Below are 23,786 nucleotides of genomic sequence, written 5' to 3' on the forward strand. Positions count from 1 at the left end.
CTAGGAGAAGAGAGATTTAAATTCAACAGTAATAAAATATTTTTATTCCTGGATGTTAGTGATATTTATTCCATCAGGGAAGAAGTGGAAGACATATAGTTATGCTTTGTAAGAAAATTGTTAATGCCGATTTTTTTTATCTACTAAAGCAGAAGAAGTTAAGAGTAATTCACATAGGAAAGATACGGTATAGTAGACATTTAGTTTTCTGTCTCCATAAAATAATTTATACATGTTAATTAGTTCATGTTGGTAAAGTGCTCTGAAGAAGTACAGTGTTACATAAGAGTGGCAGATTATTAATTAATATTATATTTTATTATATCATTCGGCTCCTCCAGTTGGTATAAAGTTTCATAATATATTCATTCACATTGTTCAGTAACTGATAAGCCCTCCTTCTTATGCAGAGCCTGAGTGAAAGAGCTTTGTATGTAGTGGTTCTACAAGCGCCATGGGGGAACTGTATCCTTAACTCAGAAGACAGTCTGTAGCTACTTAGAAATGCATCTAAAACAAGCAAACAAACAACAAAAACACTGTAGTCCATGGGTTCCAGTTACCGCTGTGGCCACTGTATCCTCCTATGTTAGAGAGAAAGATAGGAATTGCCATACTGGATCAGATCCAAGGTCTATCTTCTCCAATATCCTATCTCTAACAGTGACCAATACAGGATGTTTCAGAGGACAGTGTAAGAATGACACAGTAGGCATATCTTCCCTTCATACAGATCTCATCTTCGTCTCTAAAAGTTAGAGATATGCTTAAGCACTGAAGCACAAGGTTTAATATCCTTCCCAGAACTGCTGTTGTCACTGATTATAATTCTGGACATTCTTGATATTCATATAACTATCCGATTCCTACGCTCTTGACCTCAGTGACTTCCTGTGGCAATGAGTTCTATATTTAATCATGTTGTATGAAAATGTATGATGACCAAGTCCAAGACTGACAGCATGGAACAAACACTCCTGGCCACAACTAGGAGGAAAAGTAAGTTGTAAGTAAGGGTTGTTTTATTTTGTTTTTCCCCCTCTTCAGATTTGACTATCTGGGTTCATTTCAAAATTACAGTTTATAAATTTTAAAAGTTCTATTTTTTCTATGAAAAAATGACTTTTTGTTTCAAAATTTAAGTTAATTTACAATAAAACAAGGTTTAAAAATGTTGAAATCAAAATATTTTCAAAACAAAATGGTTTTCTCAGTAGTGTTTGACATTCAGTCATGCTATGCAACTTACATGCTCTAAAGTTCTAGCATGTAAAGGCAGAAGTACACAGAACTGACTCTGATCCTTCCTGCCAGAAGGCCCTCACTCCACCTCAAGAGCTCTCACTTATAGAATTTGATAAGGTTCTATACCTTCCCCATTCCTATTCAATATCTATATGTAAAATCTCTTGGGGAGATTGTGACTTTCAAGAGTTTTTAAAAAGTCCTGCACAAGAGGATATTAAGCAGGAGGTGAGACAGATAGTAGTAAATGTCTTTAGTACACAGAGTCTGGGCCTGATTTTCCTTTACATTAAGGCTCTGGGTACATAAAGGGACCTTAAAAGGGTGGCCAACATGGAAGCATTTGGACCTGATTCTCATTTACACTAAGTTCCCTTTAAACTATTTACACACATTTTATCAGTTCTAGTATCCATTCTTTCTATGGTTATATAATGCAACTACCTGTGTTTTCAGAAGGATCACCTCAAAACTGTTCTTGTAATGATGAAAATTCTAAGAACCTATTGTGTCCAAATGCCTTGCAGAGAAGACAAATGTGATGAAAAAGGTTTATCTTAAAACTAAAGTGATTCCTCAGGAAATTCTTCTTCTGGATTTTGTTTTAAAGGACTGTTTGAATACGCATCATTCATTTTAGAAGTCGCAGGGCCAAATTACTCTTTAGCCTAATGGGTTGAAATTCTAATGAAGTCAAACCAAAGAGCTTAACTTGGCCTTCTCTGTCTGCTATTCCAGGGTCAAACCGCAGAGGTTACACAGCACAGGACTCCAGCATACCATTCTATACACCAACCTCAGACATCCTGAGTCAATATACATGTTTTTTCCCCCATCTCTGGCTTCTGTACCATCTAAGTGATGAAACAGTGAGATCTCATCTTCTTTCTTCCTCAGTTACTACCCTACCTCATGTATAACTATACTTCAAAGACCAGTTTTTATGCCCAGCCATTCTGTTTGAGTACAGAGACTAAATAAATGCAGTAATTCTCAATTTCACTTGGTCTTAAATTTACAGCTTTATGAATTAAGGTGAGCCACAACCTTAACCTACTTCTTTTGAATCAATCTGGTGAAAGTACCTATGTGTCAGCACAGATTTCACTTTCCTTCTGGAGCCATCAAAGAGCATTTCCTTTTGAAGTGGTAAGTAGTTGGCGTTTTGGCTTAATGCATTAGTGGATTGTTTTGTTTGGCCTCAGACTCAGAGAATTGCTGGTCTGATCCTTAGCACAGCAGAAAACACTGGGATCTGAGAAATCTGGGACTGAAGTGAGTAATTGCAGGAGCTTGGTTGCATTAATAAAGGGGTCATGCCTTCATCTTTCCCTGCTAATGCCTGCTTTGTGTTCCTGTCTCATTTGGTAGATTAGAAAGAGTTTTATAAGTGGAAAATACCAAATCCTCAGCATTTGTCTTATGTTACATCATTTCCTTTGCATATCAATTATGTAGCATGCTGTTTTCAAGCAGTGAAACAGATTGATAAGGTGGTGTGAACTGGTGGTTTACCACTTTAAAAAAAAAAGATCTCTGATATAACTTAGAGGCAAGGTTCTAATGATGCTACTGGGGGAAATTGATCTTTGATCACACATTCAACACTAATATCCTAGGATAGTCTTCCAAGTGTTAACCAATAAGCCGTTTGTTTCCTTAACTTGAATCAGTAGTATGCCAATTTGAAATGTTCACACATTAAATAATTAAGTGTAACTGAATAAATGTTCAAATTCCATTTCCCCCCCTGTTCTCCTCCATGTAACTGTCTTGTAGTTTATGTCATTATAGCCTACTTTTCAACAGGAGCATGTCTTAATATTGAGTGTATCAAATCTAATCCTACGGTTTATTGTGGGCAGCCCCAGTTGGTCCTGTTCTAAGACTTTTCCTCCTTTTCTGGTGAATAGAAGTTATACTGTTGCCCTGCTGGTGGCCTGAATCACCTCAATTTGTTCTAGCAATCAGAGGCAGCTGCTCCATGTGAAAGGAGCGTGGACCACTGAACAGAGCATTAGGACTGACCTCAGGCTGAATGCAAAAGGCTCGGCCTTTTCTACTAGGCCAGTCGAGCATGTGCAAACAGATTTGCTGAAGTACAAAATGGTCCAGTGATTTAAAGCAGGTTTTCTTATTTCTTTCTCTCTTTCTCCCTTTTAGAAATGAAACAGGATCGAGGACAGACTGGGTACAATCTTAGCAACATCTGTTGCCTTTCACTCGGGTCTTGGCTGAGGACAATATCTTTTCAAAGAGGTAGTGACATTTTACTGAAAGGAAAAAAGCCTTAAATAGAGAAGCATTTGGACATGTTTCCCAACACACACAGTTGGGTCTTTTTTATGGGTGTCTGTCAGAATGCATTGGGAAAAACACTTTTTTATCCCCTTCCTCCTGTTTCTGGAAAATTTGTCAGAAAACAAATCTTCAGCCAATTACCAAACTCACTGAGCTTATAGTATTGAAGAACAGTTATATTTTCCCCTTTTGGCTTTTATTCTCCTAACTAAAGGGTGTTTGACAGCCCAAATCTTAAACATACTTGCAAAGAAGTATGAAGGAATTTATGCTTAACATTGTTTCATATCTGCTACTTTCTACTTTTCTCATTAATTTAACTTTTAAACTGACTAATGATTGCACTGCAATGTTTTAACACTTGCCATGACTGATATTATATGAAGATTAATTTTAAAGTATTTGGATGTTTTTATATCCATTTTCACATATATTTCCTCTCTCCCCCTCAAAATAATTGCAATATGCATTAATTTTAGCCAACACTAAGAAACAGTTACCAGCTTTTTTCCCCCACATTGCTTTTCACAGGCAATTTTGCTCAGTCCAACCATGACACACCTTCATAAAAATGACAGATGAAGCAGCTGAGTAACTAGTGGGTATATTATCCTCCTGCAGGCAACTGCTGCTCAAAAAGCACCTATTTTTTAGTTGGCCTTAGGACTGAGACTGTATATGTAACTCATACATGCAACCATTCTTACAGCAGTTCCACTATTTTGAAGATAAAGTAAATTAAATAAAAAGCTACTCAAAAGAATTCCAATAGATTCAGTCAATGTCATAGATTAACAATAAGGATGTGTAGATATAAAGAAAAAGATTTAAACAAAGAGGAGAGCTCAACAATCCGTTACGAGAAAGTATATTGCTATTCAGGGTTCATAACTTATTTATTTAATAATTATGGCATGATTCAAAAAATAAAGAACATACATATATAAATGTTATAGGTTATATATATTTTGACTATAAATATTTCAAACTATCAGGTGATACAAAATACCTTAAAGTGACTTATATATATCAATGTGTGTGTGCTTATTCTTATTTATTGGTATTGTGATAGTGTGGTATGTAGTACATACCATATATGTATGGTAGTATGGTATGTAGTACATAGTGTGGTATGTAGTACATACTACACAGGGTATGTAGTATATCATTTATGTAATAAAAAAATCTAATGAATCAGATAATATAGTAGTAATTCTATTTAAAATCAAAGAAGCCTAGGATTGACAACACAAGAGCCGTCCCATGGGCCAGCAAGTACAGCATCCTGGCTCTGGCAGTAGATAACATCTGGTGCTTCTGAAAGCCAGATGATGGCCCATCCTGTGTACCTGTGCAAAGGAGTAAAAGGGTTAAGGTCCCCTTTACTTCCTACCACCAGTGCACTGTACCACCACTTCCTGCATGGGGTGGGGAGAGCAGGCTCCACAGGGGTGCTACTTTCTATCCCTCCTTACACACATATTCAGGCAGGAGTGGGAGGGGACATGGGGGAAGCGAATAGGTGGAGCCTTGAATAAATAATGAAAGAATCACTGGGGGCAAGGAAATGAGAGCAAGAGAGAGACTCAGTAGACTGTTGGTTAGAGCACTCACCTAGGAGATGGGAGATGCAGCATCCAGTGCCCCTGCTCCAATGGGCTTCTAAAATTATTTACCTCAGTGGAACAGCTTCAACAGGAGAAACTGGGGGACATACCTTTCAGAATAGCCCATGGACAAAAGGTGGCAAAGCCTACTTCAAATCCCTTCTCCCCCTCAGGTGGAGAGGGGACTTGCCCCATGGGTCTCAAACATACCAGGACAATACCTTAACCACTAAAAGTTACAAGGGAGGTCCTTCCTCCCCATCCTGGCTTCTTGCTAAAATGGTATAAGTGCCTATTGCCAAGAGAAGGTTTGCAGCCGGGAATCCCAAGCAGGGGGTGATTCTTCCCTGAAGCCTGGATTTAGGTGCCTATCTCTGAGAGAGGGGCAGGACTGAGCACACATCCCTTGGCTTGGCACCTCTCATTGCCTGATTTAGGAGCCACCGTGCCAGTTTTTGCCAGTCCCATTTGCCATGCACATATCTCTCCCCATTCATTGGATAGGAAGCCTGGCACTGAACTCAACCTTTTCGCCTAAAAGTTAGGCATGGCAATGCTCGGCATCACCATACTTAAGTTTCTTTGTACATCTAGCCCCTTGTGTCTTGTAGACATATAAGGACACTATATCTAAACATATGGGTATTTAACAGTTTATATCATATTTAAATGCAGTCAGTACTCACAAAGAGTTACTTCACCCCCAGAGCCTCAAAAAGAAGCATGCAGCAGACCTCTTACGTTGAGTGGAGTCCCACTCAAGTCAGTGGGGCTGCCTGTATGTCACTCTTGGCAGGGCCATTCATACATTCTTGCAGTCTGTTGGAAAATTGTCATGATGTGTGCTACAATATTAACCAAAAATGTTGAGCTAAATAGCCTACGAAAATGTATTTCAAAATATCTTATATCTCAAATCGGTGTGATGTACTGTAGATATTTATTTATGCATGGATGCAATAGCTCCAAGCAGTGTCTGGCCCTTTACAGACATGTAGAAATACAAAGTCCCTACCTCAAAAAACGTAGTGTTGATAGATAATGAATTAATGGAAGCTGCAGGAGTGTAGAAAGGCCAGGAATATCCTTATGCTGAATATACTAATAATAAAGGTTAGATTCTCTGCTACCAGAAAGCTTTTTGCCATGTCTTAACAGGTATTTTTGCTGTTTTGAGAAATGGGAATGAAGGAAATAATTGTAGACTGAAGACAGTCAGTGCATGGTTCTGTATTTGATTTATAACTATATCAGTGTGGATATGGAAATCGACAATAATCTCACTTCTGAGATAGAAGGTCATAAATTAAAGTCATACACCTGAACTTATTCTCAGAGCACTTCTGGGCAATAGGAAGAGTGCTTTCCTAAAGGTACTTATAGTTGTACTGGTGCTTTTTTTCAAACCATATGGTATAGTTATTAGAGGTGCTATCCTTCAGATGAAATGTTAAGCAGTAGACTCTTCTACTTTCGCGAATAGTAAGGGAAAGTTAACTTTATGTCCCTGAGTGTAATATATTCTAATATCCAAGGCACTGCGCAAGCTGTTGCTGAACACATAATGACTGTTATTTTTGCCTCCACAGTCACTGAGCTACAGCTACCAGCATCTAGTCATTGCTTTTTAAAGCACATACTTTTGAGTATGGATATAAATAACAGTGTTGGGAGACCGGACAGCTTAGGGGATTAGTAATGCGGTTTAGAACTTTTTATGTTTATATCATCAGTTCAGAACCAGCCCTGAGCAGCAATGGCCAAAAGTTGTTACCATCTGATGGCTGTTTGAGAGTCTATGTGAAATGAGTTTGTGATCTCAGTTCAGACCAAATGTCTGCAGCACAAAAATCATCCATTACCACTGGTATGAAAGAAAAAAGGCATCCCCATTTGCAGTCTTAGTAGAGATATCAAGAAGTAAAAGGACATAGTGATAAAGGTACTTTCTCACACCTAGGAGTGGTTCCTTCAGGATATAGCCAAGGCATATTCATAGGGTGATCCAGCTTATGTTGCTGCTCCCCCTGCCACACCTGTTTTTCTGACAAACTGAGAACTCTCACAATCACTAAATTCCATAGAAAACATGTAAAAAGAAAGATAAAATCATTAGAAGTGTAGGTGACAGCCAAACTCAACTAGCCAATGTATTGGATATAGCCTGGCTCTCTGTCAAAAACTCATCAATAGGTCAGTGAAGAATATTTATATATATTTTATTAGCTTGTGTTACTAATAAGACTTTAGATTTCTAAAACCGAGTAAGAATAATTTACTATTTTATATTTTATTCAGTTTGTGCAGTGAAACTAAACTGGTCTGTTCAATCAATTTCTTTTTTGTTTTTGGAGTCACTGGGCTCAGATTTGCTCCCATATAAATCAATTGATTAAATAAATTTCATTTCAATTCCAGAATGTAAAAATTAATACAAAAGAAAAAATGCCTATTTTCATTATAATTTGTTTTAAAAATATACAACTATTCTATTTATTCCATTTCCATTTATTAATTCATGTTTTGATTTAGAGTGTAGATTTTTGGCACGATATACTTGACAGTGTGCCTTTAAACTTTTTAAGACACTGAAAGCTTTTAACTTGGCTAATACTGAGTATTAGTGTTCTGCCTCAGTGGTATAGCAGAATCAAAATAAAGGTGAAATAGCCCTTGTTTCATGAATAGTTTAAAATTATCAGATAATTAATTAGCCCACACTATGAGTCTCAAGGGGACAAAGCTTGTTGCTTTCAGTTAAAATTTATAATACTAGTTCCCTCCAACTGTTTCACCTTCCCTCCTTGTCCCATGTTCAAAAATGAAAGATTCTTTTAAAAACATATTTTCATCATTGAAGTTGTGGCTATCAAATTAAGTGTGGAAATATTCTGATTAAAATTCTGATTAAATCTCATAAAAAGTGACAGGACGCAAAGCCCAGGCATTTATTGTATTTGGTGACTTAACAATATTCTGTTCTTGAACCTTGTTTTTTTAGATCCGTGCCAACCTCCCTAATTACCTTATTCATGAAAGATGCACTAAAATATCCTTTTTTTGCAATCTTGGACAAATTTTGAATAGTTCTGTACAGTCATGTATCAGGTTTTCTTGCTTGAATTCATCCTATTAGAATATGACTGAGTACTCATGTGCTATGTAGGTTACAGAATGCAGATTGCTTCTAGTTACATCTTTAAACCATTTCTCCCTCAGTTCACAAATGTTATGATTCTGTATTGCCTATCTCTCCTAAAAGGATGACTTCAGAAAACACATGCCTAAAAGTGAAGCGAAAAGACAAGACACACATACTGCCACAGCAACTGTTCCATTTTGCATTTATTAAAACATTTGTGTTTGTAATTTAGTTATTGCAAACTGCAAACAAATCCAAAGATTTACAGTATTTAATATAGTAATTTAAAATAGACCTCTATTTGTAAAAATAAGCAAATGACACTACTTTCAAGGTATTTTGTTATAAGTAGTGCCACACTTCACAATATGATCTATCAGAGAGCAACATTTAATTTCAAAAAGGACAGGTTTTTATGCTCTTTGAAAGTTCCAGAAGGCTTTCAAGAAAAAAAGACTATAAATCAAAAGACAACATTGGCCCAGGCCTATTTCAAACAGTTGCCCTTGATATGATTCACTGTTCTAAAAGCAGTTGGTGTTAAAAATATTCTGAAACTAAGGAAAATATCAACCTACTACATCATTTGTACCCTGTGCCATTTATATAAGGAAGCATTCTGATTTCCTGGTAATATCACTTAAATGGTTTTCCATTGTATTGCAGGAGGAAAATGTTTAAAGAATGTTGAAATGAAACAAAGTGGTACTTCTGCTTTCAAAGATTAACCGAATACAGTAAGTCAGCGATTAATATCTTATATTTTTGTCAACTCTCTCCTGAGCTGTGAGATTTAGAATGTGTGTGTATGTATTGTATATGCATGTGAGCGTGTGACAATGTGTCTTCCTTCTCTTTCCAGTGCATACAGCTTCAGCACTGAAACACTGCCATTTACTCAATCTTCTATTTCCACCATGTGGTTTATGATAAGCCCTTCTGGTTTTTGAAACCTGCGGTGGGTAGGAGGGGCAGTTGCACTTTATAGGCTAAGGCAGCCACAGTTCTAGGATCCTAATGTGATCGCAATGACAGCCGAAGCCTGATCCAAACATTCCCTCTGTATTTATAAGTTCTTTGATCCCAAGGCGCTGGCAGCGTGGTGTAATTAGGCTGTCAAAGCCGCAACACCCCGCCACCCTGTTACAAGGCTGGCGCCCTCCTCATCCAAGGGAGAGACCCTTGAAGGAGAGAATCTCTTCACACCATTAAGCGTCCCCCTACGGTCTCCTAAGCCGCTCCTCGCTCGAGCAGCAGCAGCTGGCTGCACGGCGTCCCCCTTTGCTCAGGTGCCTTGTTTCAGCAGCTCACACCAGAGCGAAGTTTTACCCCAGAGAGCCGAGCGCGGGAGGAGGCGGGAGGCCTTCTCCGAGCGCAGAGAAGTGGAAGCGGGCCAGGCTGAGAGGAGACTGAAAGGGCAAAACTCTAAAGCCAGAAGTTCTGATGAGTTTGCTGACTTTGCTTTCATGCCTCGGGAGCTCACTTGACCACGGCTCCTATGACAAGCTTAAAAATAATAATGATAAAAAAATCTTAAACTCTCTCCTCCAGCTCCGTGCTTTCAAATGCAAAGAGCTCACCCTGAGATAGACCGGCTCCAGCCCCACCCCCTGTAAGCCCTGCTCCTGCTTTTGATCCAGAGGACTCCATCTGTGTCTCCTGTCAAGGAGGAGGCGCGGGGGGTTGTGGGGATGGGGAGGACGGCTTCGTCTTTGGATTCCTCTCCAGCAGCCACCAGTGGGTCTCCGGGAGGGAGGCAAAGTCTCAGTCAGCCTCCGATGGAAGTGACGGCAGGCTCCAGCCGCTGAGCGGTGACATCCCCCATCCACACGAGCATCGCCCCCGCCCCCGCCCCATGTTCGTCTCCCCCGCGCCAGCTCCGCGCCCAGTCTGAGCCGCGCTTGGCACGGGGAAGGAGCGCTCGCCTCCCCGCCGCGGACCAGGGGGCTCCGCTACGTCAAACGCGGGCGCTTGGAGGGGGGCACCGAGGCGGGGGGCCGCGCTCCGGGAGGAGTCCCCCGCGGCGCTGCCTGGCGCTCGGCGCCCTGTGATTGGAGGGCGGGGAGCGCCCCGCGCCGGAGCTGCCCGGAGCTCAGACAGACTCGGCTGGCCGCGCAAGTTCTCCCCAGCGGAGCTAGCAGCCGCCCGGGCACATGTCTGAGAGCGTCCAGCGAGGACTTCGCCGGCGAGCCACCCCCAGCCGTTTGGATTAAAAGCCTCACTGCAGCGGCCGATCCAGGGGAAGAGGAGGCAGGTAAGTGCCGGCTCAGACTGGGTGCGGGTGTTTTCGGGGGGCGGGGAGCCTGAGGAGTTGCAGGGACGATTTTTGGCTCTGATTTTATCCCCTCGTTCTCCCTCGCTAAACTGTTCCCAATCCAAAGTCAGATGGTGCTGATCTGCAGAGTCAGGAGGTGGCTTGGCGTTGTTCGCCTTCAGAAGTTTCCTTTTCGCTGTGTTCTCCGGTCTGTGTATTTGGAAAGAGACTGTATGCAAATAGCCTGAGCTCAGAGAGGGAGAGAGAGAGAGATCAGTGCGGTTTGGAAAAGCCATCAGAAATACAGACACCAGATGTGACAGCAGAAATCATCGAGAAGTGTAATAACGATTTCAAAAAGAAAATAGCAAGACAGTCGCCCTGTTTCTGCAGGTAAGTCACGCAGAAAAAGGGAGACGATTAAACACTTCTGCAACATTTAGGAAGGAGCAAGTCTTTTTTCATTAATTGATGCAAAACTCAAGTGGCTCTCTTTGTTGCACCCGAAATCCAGCATCAGGTTTGCAAATGTGGAAATGAGAAAGGCTTATTTCTTTAATTAGTATTCAGCTGGTAAGGTTAGCTCTGCAGTGCTTGAGTGTTTGATACTGACCCCCCCCCACCCATCCATACACATACAAGCTGGTCCTTCTTTCTTGGAGTAGAGTACATGCATTGCTGGTAAGTGTTTCATGGTTTGGATCCTCTGGCTTCAAGTTGATAAATGGAGAAAATGGCTCCCCCCCAAAGATCAGTTCTTGCCCCTGTGCTTTCAATAAATGATGTGGTTCAGGTGAGTCAGGGTTATGTTGTGGTTGACTTCCCTGGTGATACAGGGAGGTTTTTTTGGGGTAGGGATGGGGGAAGGATTAATGCTACTGAGGCTTTCTGATTCTGCGAATTGAAACGTTGATACTTTAATCCGTTTCCATTGCAAAGAAAAATCTTCTGCTTGATTGATAACTTCTCAAGTCAAAGCAGAGACTTGAAAGGGCAGCATATACTTTATAGTCCCTCTGACAAGACATACTGCCCTGCCATTTTTCAAATCAAAATGGGTAATCATAAAACTTGTAGAAAATAAATTCATTCTCAGGGAAGGGGAAAAATAAGAAAACAAACAAAACCCCAATCCTATAGCTAAACTGTCTTGAATGCCAATCTCTAGAAGCACCTCAGTTTGGTAATGAAGTGTAGACACTTTACTTTTCTCAGACTTTATTATGATTAATACTTTTTTTCTCTTTGCTAAATGTTTTGAAGTTAACATGGCAAGGTATTTTATTGTGTGGTCATTAATGAGAGCCAGGTAAGGCGATGAGGGTCATTTAAATGCCAGGATTGACAGATTACATTAATGGCAGAAAAATTGTGTAACTATAACTTGCTTGAACTGCTGCCTAGAATAAGGCTTCTAAGGATACAGCAGGTAAAAATTGATTAGGAAAGATCATGCTGTCAGCAACATTAAAACAGTTTTAAACAATGACAGCAATGTAGTTAGGCTGTTTAGAAATAATCTGGCCATGCCTCATTAAAACTAGCATGGTTTGACTGTGCTGGTATTACCTTTGAAATATTCAGCTAGGGTCCAAATGTGACTTCTTGTTGAAAGTCCTTGTCTAGACTCTCTAGCCCTTCCAGCTTGCAACTACTAGGGGATCTAATCTAGACAACCTTTTGTGTTTTTTGGAGCAGTGAAAAAAGATGAAAAAGTATTTAAGCAAGCAAACAAACAAAGCCCACGGCAAAGCGGAGAACAAAAAGAGAGTTAAGAGCTGACTCTGACAACTTCTTATATTAAAAAAAAAATATTGTCCTTGGTTTGAGAACTTAACAGACACAAACTTCTAATAGTGTTAGGTAAATATCAGAGTCAATAGTCTGATCTAGTACTGTACACTGGAAGTCTTCTTTGATTGGACCATTTCCTGTTGGTGAGAAAGACAAGCTTTTGAGATTACACAGAGCACTTCTTCAGGTCAAGAGGTCTGTAAACTGGAAATCTTGTCTCTCTCATCAACAGAAGTTGGTCCAATAAAAGATATTCCGTCACCCACCTTGTATCTCTAATATCCTGGGACTAACATGGCTAAACAATACTGCATACCTTGGAAACATGTCAATTAATGTGAAGAAAAAAAAAACAATAATCAGTAATGCAGACCATTTACCTGCAAAAAAAAAAAAAAAAAAAAGCCATTAAGCTTTGCAGTTTTAATCAGAGGGCATTGTGCCCTGATAATGTGAGATATTATTGTAATTAAGGGTTGCTATGGGTCATTAGGACTGTGTTAACAATCAGATGACAGCCTCACAACTCTTTTAAGTCTACTTTTATTGATTTAATAGCAAAGTGCTTTTACCCTTCTGTATAAAAGTGCAATTGTAAAGCATCTGTATAACTGCAATTTATCCTTGAATTGACTGTAATGTCCTATGAACAGAAAGTGATGCAGCTTCAGTGAAGGCTTCTGTTTATCCTTCACATATGTGCTCAACACATTGCAACTTTTTATGTGTATGTTGTGTTCATCTCTCTCTGTTTAATCTTGTTAGCAGTCAGGCAGTAAAGATTTGAGGAAATCTTCATTAATATATATTAAAAAAACTCCATGTTACTTTACCCTGAGCCAAAGTCCTTATTTATTAAACAAACATGCTGAGGGTTTCTTAAGGCTTCTCAACACACAAATTGCATCCTCTGTGCATAGAAAATTGTAAGTTGGGTATTTTCAACTTGAAGTGATTTGGGGCTAAATTTGCTACTTAAGAGCTAGTTTATGAGTGCGGTGTTGGCTAATAAGTTTTCATTTTGCATTTCATTGGCTATTTCTAAACCTGATATTCTGATACCATTTTCAATGGATCCAACTTCTTAGCCATCTAATTTGTCTTAGATGATCACATACAATTTGTTTATGTCTGCTTTCATGTCACTAATGGGTATTACTTTCAAGTGGCAATAAAGGATCAGTTAATTTTAGCTGAGGGAGGGTGCATAAGATATGTGATGATTCCCTCAATCCCTGTCTGTAACACCACGCTTCACCATAAGCAGTAATACAGGAGTGCCTCCTCTGGGGATTTAGTGGTTCTACAGGGAAATACCACAAAGTAATTTCTTTCCCTAGGTATTGCATGAAATTCTACAAACTAACTTAGAATGCAAAAATCAAACTAAGACCATTGCTGAAATTTTACTCTTTGTGCTGTATATTCACAACTGTAAAAATACTGTTAAATATTTATTTTCAGATGTCTACATAACTGATCAAGTTAGCATGATCCTTTTCAACAACAATTTAATATAGGGAGGCTACAAAGAACTTTCATATGGAGAAAATGACAGACTTTTTAAAAGTATACTTTTAAAATAGCATTTCAGCCATATAATGTCACATAATCAACTCCAGAATACCATGGAAGACTGAATAACAATCACTTTGCTTTCTGTGTACATTCTGAAAGACTGTTATTTATTAAAGTCTGCCTGTTGTTTTTCTGTTGTCTTGCCAAATCCTTTCACCTGAGTCAGAGAGTACTGGAGCTAGTTTTGTGTAACAGTGCCATATGTTTAGAGTAGTGTTAGTTTTTTGCTTGATAACCAGATGCAGACTACAGGATGTGCACTCCATTTACAGTGCTCCCATGTGAATATTTAGGCCAGTTAGCGGCAGGAGGTTGTGGTCTGTAGCTGTAATGTCATCTGGCACAGGGAGTTAATGGGTTTGATCATGCTGGCTTGACTTGTAGACCCTCACTTGCTCAAAGGAGCTCTTTTTTTTGAGAAGAAAGGTAAAGCCAGCAGTTGCAATCTATACTATAGTTATCTAGATTTGTTCTCATATCTTCACCCGTAGTTGTCTAAACAAGCATGGATTTGATGTTATTTAATGTAAAAGAGACACCTGTGATAGCAAAGCCATGTATGACACTCTTTAGAGCCTGCAGTCACTAAAAGGGGAATTTTATTTTGCACAGAAAATGATACCATTTCCAACTGGCATTGTAAAATAGAATGCCAAAACATAAATATTTCAGTTGTAGTAGCTCAGCTATCAAGGGGCTAACCTGCTGATTCCACTACGTTCAAGGGATCATGGTTCAAGTTCCAGTGGCAATAGTCAATTCTAGAATTATCTCAGCACAGAGGGTGTTACTTTATTGAGTGACTGACCTGTAGTGAGAAAATTAAGGGATAACTTTGCACTATTGACCCATCTGGGGCATCATTTACTGGATATTATTGTCTTGGTCCCACTTCAGGGATATTTCCAGAGACAGTGAAGATCAGGGTTAACCTCTGTGTATTGCCATGGTATTGAGAAGTTAAAGCCATTTAAAGAAAGGATAATAGATGTGGGGAAGGAAAAGGGATTAGAAGCGGTAAAATTCTTCAGTTACACTCTTAAAAATTGTCATGAGCTGGCTGGGAGACTTCACAACAGAGTATTACACTGTCGTGTGAAGAAATGTAGGATTAGAAAAACTTTCAGACTATCATTTCCCAGCCTAGAAGTATTTGACCACATGTATTGGGGTATGAAAGGCAAGGAAGTTAGGGTGGGGCTGAATAGATGGGATAGGAGGAGTAACATGGTTCATGGACTAAACGGGCAATGAGACAGTAGTAGCAATGTGTGAGTGGAGGCCTATGAAAATAATGAGATAGATTTTCTCTGTAAAACAGAGGAGGTGGTGGGAGGAACTGAGGATCTTCTATTGAATGGCCTGGAAGCTTGGGGAAAGCAGGCAAAGGAAGAACTTACACCTGGATATCTAGAAAAGGTGAGGGGAAGAAGTAGGCTCACCCCTAACCACAAACAACAAGAACAAGTTTCATTACTGGTACAGACATTAGCAACTGAAACAAAATATTGGGCCAGATCTTCAGCTGCTTAAAATTGGCCTTGTAGCTTTGAAATTAATGGGCTTTGCCAGTTAAGAACATTAAGGACCCATGATCTGGCTCTTTTTTTACAGTCAGGATTGCCCTTCTGAAACAATGTACAATGTTCATTCTGACACCATCAGATTGTGCTGGCAAAATAAAAGCATATCATTTCTCAGTTTAAAAGTGTTCACTGAAACTCCTTTACTTGTCGAGTTTAGTTCAAATGCAGTTAAAATCTTCTCAGTAGCAAGATTCCTTTAGACCTGTGATTTTTTTATGCCATGATGTTTTACAGATCAACTAGCTAAATGTCTGTGTGAGAACACAAAAAATATACAGTAAATGTTCAGTGGTCACTCCTTATGGATTTTTCTGATTCTTCGGGCTCATTCCATAACACACACATTTCAGCCGTTTTGAGATACGCCAGTAGCCAACAGAAATATTAAAGATACTGGTCACAGAATATACTTCCTTAGATTACAGATTTTATCCCTTGAATTACAGTTTGATTGTTCTTACTGATGTTTGGCACTTTTGGCAGACCAGGGAGCTTTGCACAAAGTAAATTAAAAAGCTGAGCTCTTCCTGAAAGTGAACTCGAGTGACTTAAAAACATATGCAATCCCAAATTATTTCACACCCTGACATTTAAAAACTGACCTCCTTTTCTGCACCCACAATTTGAGGACACACATTTGCACCCCAAACTTGTGTGGACACAACCTATATCATTTGGATGTCCGACTACTGTACCTTTTTAAAGGTGTAATTAGGTACTTAGATGTTTAACTTACATCAGTTGCATCTGCATATAATGTCTCCCTCAATCATTTGCACCCGGAATGCTGTGTGGACAACCTTATTCAAAACAAGAACATTTTAAAACAAGATAGACAATAATTGAGAATCAGTTTCTCCTTCACTTGGTACCTAGTCTTTCAACAGCAGATGAGGCAAATGACACTTAAATCAGAGGCCAGAACTGCATTCCATACAGTGCTTTCAATGTTGGTTGCTTCAAGTGAAGCATAGAACCCTACATTTATGCCTAGGCAGGAAAAACGCCTTGCAGTTTACCTTTTGGCTCCATCAAAAGGATGATATTCCGTATAGATGCAGCAGATGATCCAGAAGAGATAGTTATTCCGCATATGTATATTATTCTATATACATACAGTGAGAGAGAGAATATATATGAATATACTGTATTGTATATCTGTGCAATCACAGAGATATGAATGAGAGAGAAAATGAAATTCATTTTAATAAATAATTGTCTGTTCTTCCAGGAAGCAAAGAATATTATGCACTGGATATTGATTTTTTAAAAGGAATTATCATGTTGAAATACTAAACATGCTGGAAGGGCAAAAAAAAAAATCCCTAAAGAATTAGTTCAGATAAAATATCATATATTAATAGTAAGAGGAATAAAATATCCATTGGAAAAAGTGTGTTGCCATTTATCTGAATAAAAGTAATAATAAAAGTAATTGGAACAATGAGACAGTGTGATAAAACTATTTGGCAATGGGTAAGGAATGATTTCTTCTGAAGTATGAATATTGTATATGCTGCTTTTTATTAGACTGTGTTCTCTAGAATATGGACTATATTTTGGCTAGTATTTTGGGTGTGTTTTCAGTTCCATGCTGTGGTGTGTGGCTAGGGACCACAAGGGTGGCACTCCATATGAGGTTTGCATACTGTCCTTCAGGTGTAAAAGAACGGGGATCAGAAAATGTTCAAGATAAAGGTTACAGAAATACTAGGTTTTAAAAGTCTGTTCAGAGCAAGACATTTCAGAGTGCTTTGTAGAGAGACTGTAACATACTATAAATATTTTACTGACATTTTTAATGAAAATCCATTTCATATTTTTATCTCTGATAGATATTGCTGCCTCTTTCAAATAAACAGATAGTTTATCAATAGCAGATGTCTGCAGCTAACCTGGTGTAACAGAGATGTTGAGTTGGTACTTTGAGGGTGCATTTACAATTTCTGGTGTGAACAGCACTTCCCTGGAGAACCATCTCTTAACTGAACTGAATGGTGGAGTGAGAAACATGTCATTCAGCCAGTGAACAAATCCTCTCCTGGTATTCTTCATGCTATTATTGTTGCTGTTGTTGTTGTTTTTTTTAATAAGACTATTGTCTTAATGTAAGGCTCACATCAAAGTTGAGCGTTGGCTATTCAGAAGTAATCATTCAAACATATAATAAATAATTCATACACCAGTTAGTTGAAACTGGCACTTTTATGTTAGTCCCACTGCAAAAGGAATCTTCCATGTTCCAGAGATGCTTCAGAATCGTAGCATTTAGAAATCAGGGTCATGAGATAATAAGTTGCTTATTTTCTTCATTGCCTGTAGCAAGGCGCTAGCTCTTTACATATGGAGCTTTCAAATTACTGCTGCTTAGTGAACATGCTTAGTGGGTTTGTGGTTTATCCCACCGGTCTCTAAGTAGAGCCTTTCTGTTGCAAGGCAGTACCCATAAGGGATTACTATAAAAAGGCATTAAATACAGACTGTAATCAGAAGGGCTTTTTATTTGTTTTGTTTTTTTTTGCCCTCTAGCTACCTTAAGGAGATATATAGAAATTGCACGGCTAAAAAACAAAACAAAACAAAAACTCTGGATACTGTGCACAACTATCAGAAACTGTATTTCACTCAGTTCTAATAAAGATGGTTAGTAATACAAAAATTTACCTAAAACATTTAATGTGTAATCGGTAGTCCACTCAGTTAAGTAAACCATGCAAAAGATTAACTCTTTTTTTCTTCCAGGGCTTTCTAGATCACAGTATTTCACTCTGTATGAATTACTGTACTTGGTAACCATTTTAACTTCATCCTCATTTGCCCTCTTATATTTGACACATTTCTAATGCATCTTGACTGCCTGACACATTGGCCTGATAAGGAGCAGAAATCCTTACTGCAGGAGGAAACATTGCTTACATAGAGTTCAACCAGTCAGATGATATCTCTGCAATGTAAGACCTACTTTTGGCCCTCTCAAATAACTCTATTTTTATTTAATTATTTAGGTTAAAGGTTTTGGGAAAATAACCACTTTGCGGTATAATTATATAAATATATTTGAGAGATCAAAACATATTTAATAAATGCAAGAGGACAGAGAGTATATCAGAATGATTTAAATCCATGTTTTGGTAAATTTCCCATGCCATTTTGAGGCATTTTGTTGGGATTGGTCATCTTTCCTAGTAAATTCTGCCAGCTCCTGAATAACCAGAATTTTGAAAGTGAAACAGAGAAGATATAGTATAAGAAAATGTTTGTGTTACTACATAAGAATCATTCAGCCTCACACCAACATTGCATTGAACATATAAAATCAAATTATTTTCTGACCTTTTTGAAAATATAAATAGTTGCGTAACATGCTTCATATCATATCTGACACTTGGTTTTGAAATGGGAAAAAAATGAATGGGGAAACTCCTGGCTTTTTAGCTGATCAGATTCAAATCAGAACACATCAAAACATCTGGTGTACTGTGACTCAGAATCAATCAAGTTGTTCTGAGTCACCTTATACTACCTTCTATCACTTTAAGCCAACATATGTCCTATCCATTGGTATGAATCACTGCTGTTAGATGCTTTGTTCTTGTGTGCTAATAATAACAAGTAAAATTAGCTGTAACAGAGAGGAGAGAAAAATCAAAGCTAGTAAATGTAAAATAATTAGAAGGAGGGGGAAAGAGAAAAGACTGTGTTAGGAAAACTGCATAAATCAAGAGAACGTTCATCAGAAAATTATAAAATTGTGTATGATTTTATGATTAAAATACAGATCAACCAGCAAAATTAATATAATCAAAGTAAGACAATATAAACTTTCAAAGCATTATTGTATAAGCTAAAGTCTGTTAATACTACTAATGATGATGAGAAAAGTTTTAGTAAAGTATAAGATGCAGCAAGTGAAAGCTGAAAGCAAATGTATGTTTTTTAACTTCCTGACAACAGTTCTTGTCTTTTCCTCTGATAGGTACCTATTATACCATTTCTCTGGTGAAGGCTATTCAGCAGTGGTGACCTCTTCCAATTGAACACTCCACAAATTATTATCTCTGGAGTCCGGAGGCTAGAGCTACTGAGCCAACTGGAATTGCGCCCACCCTCTTATCAAGGTTTTTTCTTACACAGGGGAAAAAAAGATGAAGTTGGGCAAAGTGGAGTTCTGCCATTTTTTGCAGATAATAGCTCTTTTCCTGTGTCTTTCTGGGATGAATCAAGCTGAACTCTCAAGGTCCAGATCAAAGCCCTACTTTCAATCAGGGAGGCCGAGAACCAAGCGCAGCTGGGTGTGGAATCAATTCTTTGTGCTGGAGGAATACATGGGTACAGACCCTCTCTATGTAGGAAAGGTAGGGGATTTGATCAGCATTTGAAAAGTGAACATGCTTGTTTTCTTGATGCATTTTTACAGTATGACTCTGAATTGTCATTCTGTTGACTTGGTAGGAGTAGGCCAAATGGAATACGTTTTTTTTAATAAAAAGATTGTTGGAATTAGATAAAAACAGTAACAATACCCTGTATCTTTGATTCCTCATTCAGAGTTTTTTTTCCCCAGAGCCATATATGTTAGCTATTAAAGAAAAGAATTAGGATAACCTAAGCATTTTACCATTGTTATCACAAATATGATTTTTAATTATTCAAATAAAGTTAATAGGTGCTCATTACACTCAATAGGACATTGATTTGTTACATAGCTATATAGCAACATAACTATACGTAGTCGTTTACAAGAAATAAGAAAAAAGGCAAACAAAGAACAGAGTTTCTGCCCTATATTGCTTACAGTCTTAAGATCAGGGTCTACATCACTGAAGACAATGGTGAAAGGGCAGAATGGCAGGTTGTAGGTGGTGGCTAGGAGAATGAGGGAGTGTCTGGAATGCTGCTGTGCTCTGGCCTTCTTTGACAGTCATACTGGTACTTTGGGGGCATAGCTGGCCAGTAATCTTTAGCTCAACCCAAATGCTGGGCTACACTAAAGGGGGCACTGGGCCAGTATAAAACAACCTCCAGCATCAGGGAGTCCCAAATGGTTCTTTTGTATCCCCTTTAGCTACATGGAGTACATACTGAGTGTAACTGTGAAGCGGGGCCTAAGCTTAGTCAGTGTTTTGTAGTGGCATGTAATATAGCTCCATTAGTACCTTTTCAAATGAGAAATGCTTAGATTTTATTTAATATCTCTGGTAACTGTTTATTAAATGAAAGAAACATTTTTCTCCTATTTTACAATCTAGTTTCTTATTAAGAAATATCTACGAATTAATAAAAGTAGTTAGTTTCTTGGCTAAATTAAAGCAAACATAAAATACAATAAAGTAATTATTTCTGGCAAAATTATAAAAGTTTACAAGAAGTCGATAAGAAGATCCAGGGTCCAAATAAAATAATTTGAAGCCTACTGATGCAAACACTTGGGCATGTGAAAAAAAAAATTATTTATGTGATCCGTCCCAGTGATGTCAAAATTACTCATGCTGTAAGTGTTTGCAAAGTTGAGAACACCTTGATCCTACCAGGTGCTTTAACCACATGAGTAGCGCCAAAAAGATCAAAAGAGGGACGGTTCATATGCTTAAAGTTATGCACATGTTTAAGTGCTGTGCTGGGCAGGGGTCAGAGTGCTGAGCACCTTACACAATTGAGCCCATAAAGACCTACTAGGATCAGAGATGATGAGATGATCAGATTCCAGTTATTTCTTATTACAGGAGTTATGAAAAGGCCTGCTATATTTAAGGTTATGTATGTGTTTCCATTCTGATATCCTGTTTTCAGTCATTTATGGGTTTCAGCCTTTGAGGTTGAAATTGTTCCAGCTTGATCTCTGTCTGAAGGTATAGGTCTGTTTAAATATTCAGCCACTTTTGACTGGTGGTAGAAAGTTGAAGTTTGGCTTGGAAATAGTCCTAGCTGAGAAATATCTACAGATATTTTAGAGAAAGTTGGTTTTGATTTGATCCATTGCAATTAACATTTTGCACGTGTTTAATACATTTTGCATGGAGTTCTCATTATAGCCGTACTGTGCACAGGTAAAGAAGTCCACACTACATGTGCATGGCTAATTTAGTGATACAGTGAGGTATTTATTGAAGGTGCATAGTGAATGAGGCAGAGGCACTCCAAAGGCACTCTTGCCTCATTTAGGGGTACATTTTCAGAAGTTGGACTACAGTATGAGCTCTCTGTTTCTAGGTACAATTTGTATGCTGCCTATTTTTCTTTTTCATCCACAAAATGATTTGCTGGTACCAGAACTCATATTTGCACCAGAAAATCATTTTGCAGATGCAGAAAATATAGGCATAAATTTGCATGTGGGAAAGCGACAATGCTTTACTGAAAAATACCCTTTTCTGTGCATATTGTAAGATAAGATGCACAGATCATAATGTTAACAGGAGAGGCAATCTGTAGTGTGGACTTCCTATGGGTCAGATTGTGACTTTAGCTATGCTTCCATGGAGGGGAGTGAAGGAAAGCAAGGAGTTACTTCTCTGTATGGGCTACCGTAACACTAGAGTGAGCAGGCATGGGTGAGCTGCTGCTTCCACCTCCATGCAAATGGTTGGTGAGTGGACAGGTGGGAGTGGTGATTGGGTGAGCCTTGCACCCCAGTTTTCGAGGAGGGGGGAAATAAGCTGTGTTGGGATAGTTTACTTCCCTTATGGAGCAACGGGGAAACAGGACCAAACTCAAGTCACATGCCAATCTGCTCTGCTCTTGGGCAAGCTCAGTTGTGCATAGCTCCTTGTTCAAAATGTATTGCAAGATGCCAGTCCAGGTCTAACTGCACAGGACAAGACGCCTTCCTGCAGCCCTCAGAAACTGTGGGGGATAAAGTGTTTCAATAACATTTATACAAATAGATCCACATTACAGTATGTGTTTTCCTATCATTTTATTTAAGAAGACCTAGGCATTTCAGTTTAAAAAGCAGTGTTAGGAGGATGTTAGAATTGCATGGGAAATCATGCAAAGTCACAAAGTGTCCACGTTAAATGCATGCTTCACCTTAATTTTGTCCTCTTCTTTGTATGCATTTTGACACATCAAGTACATGATGGCAGAGGGTGAAGTCATAGCCCCAGTGAAGTTAATGGTCAAAGTCCCATTGACTTCAATAGAGCCAGGATTTCACCCATAATATTTTTTCAAATGATATAATATCATACAGTTTTTCTAGACTTTAGGTGAATATATGGAGTGTTTTGTAATATTGCATTTTTGTATCCTTAAACAATTTTCCCTGCCATAATAGATCAATATACTTTTATATGAAACAGGGCCTGCTTCTTCTCTTACATTGGTGTAAACCAGGTGTAGCTTCACTATTGTTGGGGGAGGTACATCAGTTTAAAACTGTTAGAAGACAACAGAGAATGAGACCATTAGCCTGTTTATATACATTCTTTTCTCTCCAAGGTTAGAATTTTAATAGTTTAGGTCCGTCACAGGGAAACTCTACTCACCACTGGGGCACCTCCTTGTGGCTGCATCTGTGGATTAGCTCCACTCAGGTCTGACACCCCCTTCTGCTGGTCGCTGCACACCCTGTTGTTTTTCTCACACTCCTTGTGACTCTGTCTTCATGGCTTGGCCCTCCGGCCAGGTCATTGTAGTCTTCCCCTTCTGGGGTATCAAAGAGTTTACATACTAGTGGCCTTAGGCAGTCTTCTCATTCACTTCCCTGACGGTGCCACCTCCCCAGTAGCTGGTAGGGGAACCTAGGCCAACTCGGTACTTCAGGTTCCAGTCTAGGGACCCTATCGCTAGCAATGGTGGCCTGTTCACTCCCAGATCATGTTGCTCTTCCCCTGGACTCCTTCCTACATCTTTCTACTTCTCAGTTCTGTTTTCTGGCTCCCTTGCCTCTCTGGGTTTTCCCTCCTTCCAGGGATTAACTGCAGGCTACCTGGCACTGTAGCCCCAACACCTCCCTTCTCCCAGGGAGTGATGGCAGACTACCTCCATGCAGCCCCTTTCTGTTGCCAGCTTCCTGTCTTTATAAACCTGGCCTATCCTCTCCCCCAGCTGGACTTCATCAGCAAATTAGGTCTTAGCACTACCTGACTTTGCTCCAGTGGCAGCCTATAGGTTATTTTTAATTCTGCCCCCTGGTGCATTCGTGTTTCCCATCACAATGGCTCAATCCTGTATTATGTTCAGTGCCTCCTGGGATGTGCTTAATACCTAGCAGGATAAGGTGCTTAGCCATATACGGCACAATTTCTTTCCATCCATCAGCACAGCATACCTCAGGT

The 23,786-nt window shown here is 39.1% G+C and overlaps 1 protein-coding gene across 3 annotated transcripts in view; it reads left to right on the plus strand.

Annotated features, from left to right (window-relative positions):
- The first annotated feature begins 10,018 nt into the window (after positions 1-10,018).
- The window catches only part of CDH7 (cadherin 7), a 99,630-nt gene continuing 85,862 nt past the window's right edge, over positions 10,019-23,786 (plus strand). The window contains exons 1-3 of one of the 3 annotated variants that reach the window (XM_043539915.1): positions 10,613-10,942; positions 18,250-18,458; positions 19,484-19,862. In XM_043539915.1, coding sequence (XP_043395850.1) covers positions 19,653-19,862 — 210 coding nt within the window. In that variant the 5' untranslated portion in view covers positions 10,613-10,942; positions 18,250-18,458; positions 19,484-19,652. Of the gene's footprint in view, positions 10,943-18,249; positions 18,459-19,483; positions 19,863-23,786 lie in introns of all 3 variants that reach the window. The other 2 variants (XM_007066706.4, XM_043539916.1) reach the window with 2 other exon arrangements.

The sequence above is a fragment of the Chelonia mydas genome, chromosome 2 (assembly GCF_015237465.2).
Source record: "Chelonia mydas isolate rCheMyd1 chromosome 2, rCheMyd1.pri.v2, whole genome shotgun sequence".
NCBI classification, from domain to species: Eukaryota; Metazoa; Chordata; order Testudines; family Cheloniidae; genus Chelonia; species Chelonia mydas.